Source organism: Spinacia oleracea, chromosome 4 (genome assembly GCF_020520425.1).
Source record: "Spinacia oleracea cultivar Varoflay chromosome 4, BTI_SOV_V1, whole genome shotgun sequence".
Taxonomy (NCBI): domain Eukaryota; kingdom Viridiplantae; phylum Streptophyta; class Magnoliopsida; order Caryophyllales; family Amaranthaceae; genus Spinacia; species Spinacia oleracea.
The window spans coordinates 55,489,647-55,505,010 of record NC_079490.1 but is presented as its reverse complement, the minus strand read 5'-3'; the positions used below and the strand labels follow the sequence as shown (position 1 = coordinate 55,505,010).

General features: G+C 36.5%; 1 protein-coding gene across 1 annotated transcript; it reads left to right on the top strand.

Moving 5' to 3' along the window:
- The first annotated feature begins 522 nt into the window (after nucleotides 1–522).
- Nucleotides 523–3,333, top strand: LOC130471549 (protein FAR1-RELATED SEQUENCE 5-like). Its single transcript, XM_056841746.1, has 4 exons — nucleotides 523–597; nucleotides 1,007–2,461; nucleotides 2,548–2,625; nucleotides 2,980–3,333. The coding sequence occupies exons 1-4, from the start codon at nucleotides 523–525 to the stop codon at nucleotides 3,331–3,333; spliced, it is 1,962 nt and encodes a 653-aa protein (XP_056697724.1).
- The last annotated feature ends 12,031 nt before the right edge of the window (nucleotides 3,334–15,364 follow it).

Here is a 15,364-nt window from a genome sequence, read left to right as displayed (position 1 = left end):
GTATGTATACAAGTGTTATATAAGTAATGTCATCGTTTACATAAATACTGTCATTGTTGCATTAAAATACTGTCATTGTTGTACTAATTACTGTCATTGTTGCCCATATGTAATACTTTGTTTGACTTTTCAACTCATGAGATGAAATTACCCTTTTACCCCGGGTATGGGGTAATTGTGCCGCTGGTTACCAGCGATGTAGCCTCCCTCCTAGAGGGAGGCTACATTGCTGGTTACCATCGATGTTTTGGCTCCATACCTAGGCAAAAAAAAAGGGAAATGAAATAAATTATAATTGCTGGCCCACTTTTAATGAATTGGGGTAAATTTCACTTCCCCTGAGCTCCGTTCATTGGAAAACAACAAAAAGGTCGCAACAAAGAAAAGGGAGCAAGAGGTAGAGGAAGAAAATGGCGGGAAGAAGCTCCTCCTTTGATGAGCATCAACAATAAAGCAATCTCGCAACAAAGAACTACAATTGATTGTTCTGAAATTGAAAGGTTAGGGTTTAATACCAAAAAAATGGAGGAAGTTTCTAATTTATGCTCAAGCTCAAGCTCAAGCTCAGATGGTGAAGAAGATGAGAACGGAGAAGAGGTAAGAATTCTTATACATTTCTCAATTTCAACAATTTCATGTACATTTCTTGTACATTTCTGATTTTCAACACATTCATGTGTAAAAGTAATTCAATTCTTACCTAGTTAAGAACAATATGTATACCTAGTTAAGAACAATTTCTGAATTTGACTATGTATGTATACCCCTTCATGTTACTTTGATATACTGTCATATGCTATTTATGTTATGTTATTGTTGTATTAAATTCTGCCCAATTATTATTTGGTACCTTGGGTATTCCGGATGTGTTCCTTTAGAATTATGTTGTTAATTTAGGATTCCGGATGTGTTCCTTTAGAATTATGTTGGTGTTTATTGACAGCTGATTTATGTTAAAAATAAGATTTTTGGATTTAGAATATCTGTCATATTGGTGGAATACTAGTGTCATTGGTTTATAAATACTGTCATTGATGATGATGTTGAAATATTTTGGGAATGTATAATTTGGTATGTTGTATCTGACTGGTTGGATGCTAATGACGATGACATTCTAGTACCGTGTGGGGATGCAGAATTGGGGAACTTTGATGAAGTGGGAAACTTAGGAGATGAAAGTTTATGTCGTACACCATCGGAGAAAATTTTGAATTGTGAGGGCAAGGGTGTAGTGGAAGAGGAAGTTCTGGCTACCCCTGTAGTTGGTATGACCTTTTCATCATGGGATAGGGCTGATGAACATTTTAGGAAATACGGAAAGCAATGTGGTTTTGGGGTTGTTCGTGCTTATGGTAATTACAGTCGCAAAGCTGGTGAGAAGAGGACCTTGAGGAGCTATGTTTGGAAGTGTGAATGTGGAGGCGAACCAGATTTACGATTCCGGACGAAGGGGGTGAAAGCTAAGGGGGCGATGATTACCGCCCCTGGTGTCCTTGACAAGAGGACTAGTAAGTCAAAAAAGTGTGGATGCCCTGTTCATATGTATGCGGTGGCAGACACTTCTGGAACTTGGGAAGTAAGGAAAGCAGTTGTTGAACACTTGAATCACAAGCCAACGCCCCTTAAGTCTCGATATATCTCAATGTATAGGAGAGATAATATTACTTCTATTGTGAGGAGGAGGTTATTCAATGGTGTTGGTGGTGGTTCCAAGATCAGTAACATTCACAGGAGCTTAGCTAAAGAGAGAAATGGTGTAGAAAATATGTCTATAAGTGTGAAGGAATTGAGGAACATAGTGGCGAAGGAAAAGAGGCTCAAGATGAGAGGTGGGGATGCGAAAGCCATATTTGATTATTTCGATAAGATGACTGCCGGAAACCAGAATTTTTTCCATCGTTATAGATTAAATTCTAAGAATCGCTTGACTGATGTTATGTGGGTTGATGCAAGGAGTAGAGTAGCCTACCAAGACTTTGGGGATGTAGTATGTTTTGACTCCACATATGTCACAAACAATTATGAGCTTCCATTTTCTAATTTTGTGGGAGTCAATCATCATGGGCAGACTATTTTGCTTGGTTGTGCACTAGTGTCTCATGCAGACACTGAAACATTTGTTTGGTTGTTCAAAACTTGGCTCCATTGTATGGGGGGCAAAGCTCCTATTAGTTTTTTGACTGATCAATGTGCAGCAATGAGGGCGGCTCTTGAAATAGCTATGCCTATGCCAACCACTAAGCATCGATGGTGCTTGTGGCACATACTTCAAAAATTTGGCAAAAAGTTGGGCAACTATGCAAAATATTCGGAGTTCAAAGTTGTGTTACATAACGTGATTTATGATTGTTTAACAGAAGCAGAGTTTGAGGTGAATTGGACTTCTTCTATAGAGTTATATGGACTTGGTGAAGACGATTGGTTAAGTGGTACGTCTGTCATCCTTTTATCTCATTTAAAGGTGCATTTTATTTCATGTTTTAAATGGTAAAGATAGTAAGTTGGTTATTCTGTGCTAAACACTTATGAGTCTCTGATATTATTTAGGTAGATGGTGTTTATAGTTATGTAATCATAAGAAATGTTCACTGTGTTGTCAAAATACTTCCATCTAATCTGTTATTTGTATACTATTGTTGACTTCATTATAAATACTGTCACTGTGTTGTCAAAATACTTCCATCAAAAAACTTTCATCTACTGTTGACTTCATTATAAATACTGTCATAACATTTATAAATATTGTCACTTCTGTATCAATACTGTCATAAGGTATTGCTTTATATATTTTTGGAGTTTAATTAAAATCTTTTTGGAGTTTGAATATTTTGTTTAACTGAAGGCTTGTACGACCAGAGACACATGTGGGTCCCAACGTACATGAAACACTTGTTTTGGGCTGGAATGAAGACCACACAACGTTCTGAGAGTATCAACAACTTTTTTGATAAGTATGTGAAAAGGGACACCCGTTTGTAGCAGTTTGCAGAGAGCTACATTGATGCTATGGAACACAGAGTTAATACTGAGAAACAAGCTGATGCCGACACATCCATTAATGTTAGGGATCGGGTAACTGGTTTTCCAGCAGAAAGAGTATTTCAAAAGTTGTACACAGATGCGAAGTTTTTGGAGGTTCAAGTTCAATGCATGAGAGTATTATATATCCAATGGCTTAGAAGAGATAAGTTGTTAGAAATTGAAATGGAACACCATTTGGAAGACAGGGTATGGATTTACATAAAGGAAATTAGGAAGGAGATTGTAACCGATAAGAGGAGAATTAACATACACAGTGCGATTGAATATCGAGACCAAACAAGCTTGTTGTGATTGCAAGTTGTTTGAAGCCCATGGAATTATTTGTAGGCATGTGATTAATGTTTTTGACAGAGAGAAAATCACCGAGGTACCTGTAATCCCCCGTAATTTTATAAATCTTTTTAATATATTTTAACGTATAGTTAATTATATTTAAATAGAAATTACGAATTTTAGAAATAAAAATGTAATTAGCGAATATTTATTTTTATAAGTTTTAAATATTTCAACGATTTATGAAATTAAAATAATTTTAGAATTTAATGTTGAAAAGAAATCGAATTACGAAAACGATTGAATTTAGGAAATGATCCTAATCGATTTTGGATTGAAATCCTAAAACTAAATCCTAATTCTAGCCCAATTGGCAAAGCCCAAATAATAAAAAACCCAAAACCCAAAACTCCCTTTTCTAATCCTACTTCACGTGAAATCAAAAAAATCAAAACCCTCCCCTTGTCCTTCACTTTCACGTGAACCAGGCTCCCCTCCTCTGCTTCACGTTGCTGGCTTGCTGCGGCTACTCACGCCGCCAGCCGCCGGCCACCTACAACCGCCAGACACCGCCGGCCTCCTCTTCCGTCCGGTAACTCCTTATTCCTCCTCCTCCCTCTCGTTTTTACTTTCTTTCGTTTTTTTTCTTCTTCCCTTAATCACAGTTTCTGTTTTGCTCAACCACCACCAGTGCACGCAACCACCGCCACCACCTGGTTGTTGTTGCTGCGTCTACCCCATGCGCGCCGCCTTGCTGCACCGCGCTTCAGCCGTCGCTGCCGCGCAACGTTCTTCCTCCTCTTTCTTCGTTGTTCTTTCACACACCACCGCAACCAACGTGGTTGACACCAGCCGTCGACCACCTTGCCAACCGACCGTCTTCCCAGCTGCCGCCGTCCCTGACCGCCGGCCATCATCCTTCTCTCACTCACTTTTGGTTATTTCCTTAAACCCTAAACTAATTAATGAATTTAATTACGTTTTAATAATTTAATTATGTTTCTTGAATTTAAATTATAAGTTTTATGATTTGATTATGAATTTCAAGAATCAAGAGTCTGAAGTTAGTAGATTTTGAATGATTGATTTACCTGTTATTATGCCTACGGGTGTAACCATAAGGTGTATAAGATTATTTAAGAACTTGCCTTTGAAGATAAAAGATTGCGTTTTCCCTTCTGATTTGATAAAAGTTTAATCTGAGGGACCTGGATGTAATTCTGGGGATGGATTGGCTAAGTTTGTACAAGAGGCTAAGGTAGACTGTGAAATTCAGAAAGTAAGTTTAAGGAACCCTATTGAAAGGTTGAGCTCATGTAGATGTTTTGAGAAGTCCAAGAACCTTAGTTATTTCTGTAATGCAAGTGAGAAAATTGATGAATAGAGAGTGTGAACGATTTTTCTGTAGTGTGTTAGAGGTGAGTAAAGAAGTTGGAGTTAAAATCGAGGATGTTGCCTCTGTGAATGGATTCATTGATGTGTTTCCGAGTGAAATTGCAAGTTTGCCACCTGCTAGAGCCATTGAGTTCACTATAGACTTAATTCCTGGAATGACACCTATATCTAAAGCACCATATAGAATGACACCTCCTGAAATGAGCGAATTAGGACACAATTGCAAGAGTTGTTTCGTTAAGGGGTATATTAGGCCTAATGCATCACCGTGGGGAGCTCCTGTGTTGTTTATTAAGGAGAAAGATAAGAGTATGGAATTATGCATTGAATTTAGGGAACTAAACACCATCAAGAACAAGTACCCTTTGCCTAGGATAGATGACATGTTGGATTAATTGAATTGGGCGAGTGTGTTCTCGAAAACTGATTTGTGTTTGAAGTACCACCAATTGAGAATAGCTGATAAGGGCCTAAGACCTCATTAGGATTCGTATTGTCATTATGGGTTTAGAATAATGTCTTTTGGGTTAACCAATGCACCTGCATTAATTATGGAGTTGATGAATGAGATTTTCTACGAATTCCGAATTAAGTTCGTTATTATGTTATTGATGATATCCTGATTTATTCAAGGAACGAGAAAGAGCATGACAAACACTTGAGGATTATTTGGAGACGCTTAGAAAGAATCTAGTTTTATTAAATGAAGTATACAAATCTTGAAGTTATGTGTGTATAAGTGACACCGACGGAAAAGTGAAGGATTGAATTGATTGAAAACTACGTTACGTAAGGGAATAAATTTAAGAGAAGATTTGAGTGGTCCAGGATCGTTTGAAATCAGTTGTTGTCTTGAAAAGAGGAAGTATGAATTGGTGAAAGTGCTAAGAGTTAAGCCCAAGAGTTATACATCCATGAAAGGCGTAATGAGGTTCACTAGAAAGGGAAAGATGAGTATAAGGAGTTTCTGTAGATCCTACTAAGAATCAAGCTGTGAGTGAGTGACCTACTCCAAAGGAACGTGTCTGATATCTGAAGTTTCCTAGGCCTAGCTGGCTATTATAGGGGGTTTGTGAAAGACTTTTCGAACAAAGAAAAACCAATGACCATTTTGATGAAAAAGGAATCGAAATTCGAGTGGAGTGAGAAATGTGAGAAAGATTTCCAGATATTAAAGGAGCGTTTGACCTCTGCACCTGTTGTCGTGTCAATTGAAACCTTATGAGGCTAATTACCCTACCCATGACCTAGAGCTAGCTGATATTGTGTTCGCTTTGAAGATTTGGAGACATTACCTTTATATGAAAACATGTTAGATCCTTACCGACCATAAAAGTCAGAAAATTTGGCAAAAAGGTCCAGTGAATCTTGGGGACGACATTGAAAATGAGTATTGCTTTCCACCCTGCAACCGATAGACAGATTGAGATTACTAACGGAATATATGTTGAAAACCTGTGTTATTGACTTTAAGGGTAATCGGGAAAACCACCTAGAGTCGATTGAATTTCTTGCAATAATAGTTACTATGCGAGCTTTAAGATGGCACCTGTTGAGGCATTGTGTGGAAAGAAGTGTAGAAATCCAACTTGCAACGATTTTAGTGGAAATATAGCATTGGGGACATGATTCGTTGAAGTAGAAATATCCAAAGTTATTCCGTAAGATGAGTTACGAGGGCGTAACTCGTTTTCTTTTAAGGGGGGTAGAATGCGATAGAAATTCGCGCTTTTTATCTATTTTTATAGCAATTTTATGCATTTTATGCTCATCTTTAGCAAATTATACATGTTGATGCAAAGTAAATAGATTATCGGCATAAGAAAAGATGTTCATAAGTAACACAAGCAAATTTAAGTTGGCAAAAGAGTGCACATGAGTGGCACAAGTATTTCTCCAGTAAGAATAAGTTGAAATTTTTTGAAAAATGCGTGAATTTTCGTGTCAAGTTTCGGGACGAAACTTCTTTTAAGAGGGGTAGATTGTAATCCCCCGTAATTTTATAAATCTTTTTAATATATTTTAACGTATAGTTAATTATATTTAAATAGAAATTACGAATTTTAGAAATAAAAATGTAATTAGCGAATATTTATTTTTATAAGTTTTAAATATTTCAACGATTTATGAAATTAAAATAATTTTAGAATTTAATGTTGAAAAGAGATCGAATTACGAAAACGATTGAATTTAGGAAATGATCCTAATCGATTTTGGATTGAAATCCTAAAACTAAATCCTAATTCTAGCCCAATTGGCAAAGCCCAAATAATAAAAAACCCAAAACCCAAAACTCCCTTTTCTAATCCTACTTCACGTGAAATCAAAAAAATCAAAACCCTCCCCTTGTCCTTCACTTTCACGTGAACCAGGCTCCCCTCCTCTGCTTCACGTTGCTGGCTTGCTGCGGCTACTCACGCCGCCAGCCGCCAGCCGCCGGCCACCTACAACTGCCAGACACCGCCGGCCTCCTCTTCCGTCCGGTAACTCCTTATTCCTCCTCCTCCCTCTCGTTTTTACTTTCTTTCGTTTTTTTTCTTCTTCCCTTAATCACAGTTTCTGTTTTGCTCAACCACCACCAGTGCACGCAACCACCGCCACCACCTGGTTGTTGTTGCTGCGTCTACCCCGTGCGCGCCGCCTTGCTGCACCGCGCTTCAGCCGTCGCTGCCGCGCAACGTTCTTCCTCCTCTTTCTTCGTTGTTCTTTCACACACCACCGCAACCAACGTGGTTGACGCCAGCCTTCGACCACCTTGCCAGCCGACCGTCTTCCCAGCTGCCGCCGTCCCTGACCGCCGGCCATCATCCTTCTCTCACTCACTTTTGGTTAATTCCTTAAACCCTAAACTAATTAATGAATTTAATTACGTTTTAATAATTTAATTATGTTTCTTGAATTTAAATAATAAGTTTTATGATTTGATTATGAATTTCAAGAATCATATGTTTGCATAATTAAACTATTAATTTTCAGATTATATAAATGAATTGGAATATTGATTTTTAATTATTTAAAGTATGAATTTTAAGGTTTTTGATGATTTTAAATCATGGTAGGATGTTTATGAATTATTAAAGTTATTGTTTTTATGATTTCAAACATGTGAATTATGTTTTGGAGTAGTTTTAAATCACCTTATATTGCTGGAAATTTATAAAGGGCATGTTTATTGAAGTTATGATAATCGGTGATCATTAGTGTAGTAACCACTATGCTAGGAGGTTTAATAGCTAAGTATTGACATTGGGGAATGTTTTAATTAAGTTTAGGAAAGGTTTGAAGCACCCTAATGTTGCTGAAAATTCAATGTGAATTGATACGAGTCTATATTGGTTGTTGTTAGGTGGAGAATTCTCTGTAGGCGACTTTTGAATTATTAAAGTGGTCTTGCAGTTTGTTTACACAAGGTACGTACATACTTGTGTGCTTGGAATGCGTGCTATTTGTTGAAACCATGTTGAAATTGTTGATGAACTTGGTTATGTTGAGATTGTTGATGAACTTGGTTATGTTGATATTATTGATGAACTTGGTCAGGTTGAAATTGCATGTTTAATACTGTTGGATGGACATATTGAACCTAGATTGCATTATGAGAATTATAACATGTTAGTATGGATGATTGATACAAACATGTTGGTTGGGAACACTAGATTATTCTATATATGTTGGTTTGGATCGATCGATCGTTGTTCCTTTTTAGATTTTCACTACTTTATGAGGGCGGTGGACCTTGTTACGTTTAGTAAGTTGAAACTTTACACCCATATACAGGGGTTGATCATGGTTAAAGGAAAGGTTGGATAAATTGGAATGAGTCTTGATTGATGCCTTTATGATCACTTACTTAATTCCAAGATAAAAACAGTTGTGAACAAATGTGGATTGTATGCCTTATGTGATTGTTGAGTCATAACAGAGTCTCAATTTGTAAATCATGTAAAGTGAAACTGAGTAGCAATAGCTTTAGACTGTGCACGTCTAAAGTGACGGACAAACAAGAGTTGGGGTTCATGGTGGTAGCCCATGGCCTTTTCTGGGACCGGATTGATCACCGTGTTCTATTTTTATTCAAACGTTCCTCGATATCGCAGGTCAGTGAGGTTACGGAGTCGCGCCCGTACCTCGTCTTCCTTAGTGAAGACTGTTGGACGGACAACTCGGTCCATTGTCTATTTCAACTAAAATAATATTATTGTTATAAGTCTAGCCTAGTCTAGTCAAGTATGGTCGTCAAATTATCATGTTTTGTCTGTCCTTATTTATGTTCATTAGTATCATGTTAGGATTGTTCGTTTAATAGTATCATGTTAGGATTGCTATTGTTTTAGTATGTAGTACTCAGCGTTGCTGATTACGTGCTTTGTTTGTGTGTGTTGATCATGGCTATGCCTTATTGATCCTGTGATGACCCATTTTGGTGAGCAGTCTCTAAGGATCAATAAGCGTTGCCCTTCTACAGGTTTGAAGATGATGCAACATTGGGATCGGGATTAGAGAGCTTGTATTTATTTTTGTTTTGCTAAGTGACTTGGTTTGTTAATTTAGACTTGAAACTTGTCATACTATTTATATTTCCTTATTTTCGTTAATTGGTTTTTGGATTTAATATGTAATTAATTATTTATAAACCTAAAAGTTAGTTTTATGTTTTCCGCTGCAAAATTCTGAATAAGCCGTTACGTTTTCACACGGGCGATAATACTTTGATAATTCTCTATAGTTATATTTATAAAAAGGGTTATTTTAGAAAAAGGGAATTGTCGGGGTGTTACAGTACCGGAGTGGATGATACTTTGGCGTTGGCGCAAGGATATTCATAGGCCGCATACCCGTGTCAAAGTGGCTTACCATGACCCAAGCAAAACTGAAGAAGTATTGCGGTTTGACACCCTTTTGGTCAAGTTCGAGTCCATTTGCTTGAAGGCTGCCACCCTGCCCGAATATGTGAAAATTGCAAATGCAACTTTAGATCAGTTGGAAATCCAGCTTGATGAGAATATCATAGTGAATGCTCAGAATAAGAAGAACGGCCAAGAAAATGAAGGAGAAAACCAGGAACATACTCCTCAGTCGGTGAATAAGGGAGAATGCACCAGATCAATGAACAAGGATGGATAACAAGTTACTGGTTTGGATAATCTTGTCATGGATGATGACACTCAAATTTTCAGTACACAACAAAGTTCTGCACCCTTAGTGTCTAACACACCAAGTAGTGTTGGAAATGCACCGTTGAGTATTGGTAGTATTGGTGTTGGTGTTGGTGTTGGTAGTGCACCATGTAGTGTGGTTTACCTGGATCAAGGTGCAGTGCGTCATCAGATTGGTTCGGCTCGGTCTCCTTTAGTGCCACTCCAGATTTATTTGTCCCAATCTGACCTGATTCTTCAAGGTGTAGTGGCTCATCAAGGTGTAGTGCATCTTCAGAATTCTTTGTCCTTCTATTCTTCCTGGTGTACTGGTTCATCGAGATTGACTTCTCAATAACACTTATTCTCTCATATGGTATATCAGGTTCTGCTAGTGGTTGTTGTACATCAGTTAGTTTATTGTACTGTGCAAAAAAATATGAACAAACATATCAAATAACAGGACTGTACCTTGTGCTTTGGACTTTCCTTTGACCTTTTGTGGAATGGATTTTGATGACCCACCACGTCTTCGTTTATTTTTGCCCGTGACATTTATCAAAACAGAAACGTCATACTCATCCACGTCATTGGTGTCCAATGCAGCTTTCACGGCATTCATTAACTACAAAACATCAAGGTGCATCTTCAAATTTAAATTTAATCCAAAAATTTACTGTCATATATGAATTATATACTGTCAAAAATGAATTTATATACTGTCATATATACTATCAAAAATGAATTTATATACTGTCATATATGAATTATATACTGTCATATATGAATTATATACTGTCAAAAATGAATTTATATACTGTCATATATACTATCAAAAATGAATTTATATACTGTCATATATGAATTATATACTGTCAAAAATAAATTATATACTGTCAAAATAGATATGTATCAAATATAAGATTAATGAATCAAGATAAGGTCTTTAAAACAAGCAGTCTACTATACGTGTAAAGTTCCATAATGTAACAAAATGACTAAGTTTTAGCATGTTTTAAAACAAACAAGTACAGCAGAGTTCTTGGCATGTTTTAATTATACAAGACAATGACCACCACCTCAGTCTCATGGGAATTTTCAGCTACATAATTACATTACAACACCAACAAATTTTCAACTTTGCCATATTCTGTCAAATAGTAGATGTATACTGTCACAATGTAGATGTATACTGTCACAATGTAGATGTATACTGTCACTATAGCACAAATTTTGTCATATTAGTTAAATACAGTCACATAGGTGTATATACTGTCAAAAACAATAATATACTGTCATATATGTTTATATAGTATCACACTTAGTAAAGTTTGAGTTCACACTTCACTTGGTATCACACTTGGGTAAAGTTTGAGAATCTACTTATTGTAAATATAAAGTTAGCAGTTATTAATAATAAATTCAATAAACTCCATAAAATCACCTTATCAACCTCAGTCGAGGTTATTCTCTTCCCGGGCATAATATCCTTCATCATTGGATGGGTATGGCCATAAGCGACATCAACACACTATGCACATACATTATAAATATTTTAATACAAGATAAATATTATAAGTACGTTACGAATAACTAGACATTTCAATGAATATTACTTACCCCTACACACCCATAATCCCGGGATGGAAGACGATCCAGATTCTGTGCCTTGTTCATCTCTTCTATTGTCCATACCCTCATTCTCGGAAACACACCCCAATCAACAGGCGGTCCCTTAAGTCGATCTAGGTAGAAAATCTGTCAACGCATAAACGTTACTTTCCAACTTTACTTTACAAAGAACCCAATTTTTAATGCAATCATATAAAAATATATGATAAAGTGGTATAAAGATATTAAATGCAATGATAAGACATGATTCATAAGGATTAAAAACTTACTGCCAGAAATATTAAGCATCCACCACATCCTCTAGCATAACCATCTGCGTAGAACCGTGTACTGAAGCTTCCAACAGCATGCAACAATTGGTCAAGGACAAGACTACACCAGTCATACTCGGAGGCTTCATGTGCAACGGCAACCCAGTGGAAAAATTTCATACTAAGTCGATGACATGTGGTGGGGGTAAGTACCGAGTCTAAAGCAAGCAGCAAAAAGAGTCTCTTGAACTCGTTATCATCTTCACAAGGACCCTCCACATATTCCATCAAAGTCTTTTTGGTTATGCCACCACCTTTCTTGTGTACAGTCCGGTACTTATTAATAATGTCTTTTTCAAGATTCTCATCGACAGTTGTAGTTGGGACCGGTCTCGGTCCCATTGGAATCTCGAGAACCCAATGGACTTGAATGGGGTTTAGAGGAAACTGGACCCCGTCTGGAGACATAAAAGACTTGAGAGCCACATCTACCCTTGTACATAGCCAATAGGTTAGGTTTGCCGACAGCCTTTTATCAATCATACTAAATAGGCCAGCAAATCTCATCTCATTAACTAAGTTCCTTTTCCTATCATCGAACCCTCCTAATATTCTTCCAAGGGCCTCAACAGCACAGTTCTGATTAGGAGGCTGCATACACAAAAATAAGAATATCAGTTTCACATCACTCACACTAAGACATTCATTTAATGAAAGTCGTCAAAGTGGTCCTACCTTTTTATTCATCTCCTGAGAGCATTTTTGAATAACTGTGTTAGCCGCCTTCATCATACCCCCCTTAGTGCTACTATTATCCTGAGTTAAATAACACAAATTAAATTATTTCAATTCTTGTAAACTCACTAGATATTCAACAAGGAAATGACCACTTACTCTATACACATTAGCAACCACCTTTACTCTTTTAGGAACCTCCTTTTTCTCGGGGGATGGCTGCATCCAAATAAGAATAAATAAAACAACTTCATAAGATCTATACAAGTAAAAAAAGGTAATGCTTGGAATTAAGTTACCTGTTCATCACTTTGACCGGTATATTCAGAATCACTTCCACTAGGCTCCTCATCAAAGTCGGTGTTATCGAAGTTTAACTATTATAAAACACATAAAAATTAACTCACAAATAACACCCATTTGACATATAAAGAAGATGGAGAGGGGAGGAACATACCTTTCTTGCACTTAGTTGTGGTTCTACCCTCCCTCGTCCACGACCCCTTCCTCGTCCATGACCCCTTCCTCGTTCAGATAAACCTAATAATAATACAGAGTACAAAATTAGATGTACTGAGAATAGCATCAAAGTTTCTTACCAACTATGATATCTACTTTGTTACAGCAACAAAAGAACCATCAGCAACAAAGGGAACATACCCTTAGAAAGAGAATTTTAGGTTTCTTTCAACCTAGAAGACATTCATCTTAGGGTCACAAGGGAAAGGATACGGGGTGAGCCTCAAATGCAAGTTCTGAATTTGAATCAACTAGCTTTCAAATGCTTAGCTAAGTCCTCATTCATATGTGGTTTAATATTTTGCAACTTCCACGTTATGCCCATGAAAGAGAAAAAAATTCCTAAGGGAGACGATTTGTGCAGTTATCGCAGTACTCTATGCAAAGTTTCTATAGCATAGTCAGAGTTATAGATTTCTCAAGAGATTATCAGGCATCACAGTAGTCTCAAGCAAACATGACCACAAAAAGGCTATGACTCTATGAGGTAAAGATAAGGGTGTAAGGCCGTGAAACATTCACTTCCTTAAACTTCCTTGCTCTCTTATCCACAAGATAGTATTTAGCTGACACCAATTAATCACAGCATGAGCTTCCTAGTTGAAAACCTCAAACACCAATTACACAGCACATTATACAGTTACAGAAACGCTACCTATTTATCACATTTGAGACTATCAGTAGGTGCTTTGACTTTCAGACCTTCCTATACTTGTTTTATTTCTTTAGATACACTCAAACACCAAAGAAATACATTGAAGGATGCTCTCAAAATAGACAACTTGAAAGTATCTATAATGTTTATAAACTCTTCCAAATAAACGAAATAGGATACCCTCCTGATTCATCAACCCGACACACACACAACACACAAGAAATGGTGCACGCAATTCACGACTCACAATTCACAATATGCAAAATGATTTTGTTGACTCCTTATACTGAAGGTTAAAATCACGAAGATTAAATCTTCTTCCCCTGGGAGAGTACACAATCTTAAGCTGCTCATGCAAGCACAAACATACTCATTTCATGTTATGCTTCATATATCTGGGAAATTTTAACCAATAGCTAATTAGGTACAGTACTACAGTCCAGAACAAATTCAAATGAAATATTTTCAAGTAAATTAGTGTAGGTGATATCTAATATTTCAAGTAAATTAGTGTAGGTGATATCTGCAGGTGGAACGATGTGTTAGGCAGTGTTTATAGTTATCATTTCAACTATTTAACTGATTGTCCGGCAAACAACTTACACAAATCATAAACTAAGCAAAACACAGTATATTAAATCTGAACCAACTCACAAAAATGCAAAAGTCATCATTTAACCACGTTACTAGGGGTGGCACTATTTGAAACTAAAATCGAATAAGAAAAATACAATAACATCTCTGACAAGCAACTTACATATTTTTAAGAAAAATGACAAAATACTGAAGCAATTGAATAAGCAATTGAAATACAATACATAACGCCCATTAATAAGGCTCAACGCTAGTAATCAGAATTTTCGACGCATTATATTTATTTTCGACGCATTATATTGATTCACATTACATTACCCCTCTATAAAATTTTCTATACCTTTATTTAGAATGTTTTGTAAGATTGAGATTTTTGATGTTGAAATTCAATTCTCTAAACAAATTTCCATGTGTCATTGTTGAATTACATTTTTATATAACTGTTCTTTCCAAGGCGTGATTATTTTCTGTATTAGTATTTTTGTTTTTTAGTCCACTCCCGAGGCATGCTTATTGTGGAAGGATGCTGGTTGCAGTTCTACTAAGTTTCATCGTTTATAAATAAAAATATGCAAGTTGACCCTCTATGCTTCTCATTGCAGGAGAAGGAAGGCCTCCCAGCTTTTCCAATGGGTAAAATGGATCAAACCAGAATGTAGAAGGTGGGTGAGAAATTATTATTAATTTTTCCCAGCTTCACATGTATCAGAGACTCAAATTATTATTAATTTTTCTTTCTGCTTAATATAATCACATTGCATACAAAGATACTTTAAGTTGAAAGCCTGCATTTCTTTCTCAAGGGTGGTTGATTTGTCTACCTAATACGGTATAACCTTTCATGTTTCTCTATTCTTATTGTAGCTTTTGTTGGCTTTGTATTTGCGCAATTTACATCAAGCTTGTAAAGTTTGATGTTTTGAATCTGTTAAATACCATAAATTACCTAGATTTTAAATCAACAAAACTGGTACTGACACTTCACTTTCCAGAATAGCATAGCACCATAAACAAAACCCTAAGCTTCGAATCGATCAACAAATTTTAGACATTAAATAGAGTAAATTTTGATTAAATTGAAAATTACCATGATGTTTTTGCATGAATTGAGGAACACAAACCAGCCAATCTGT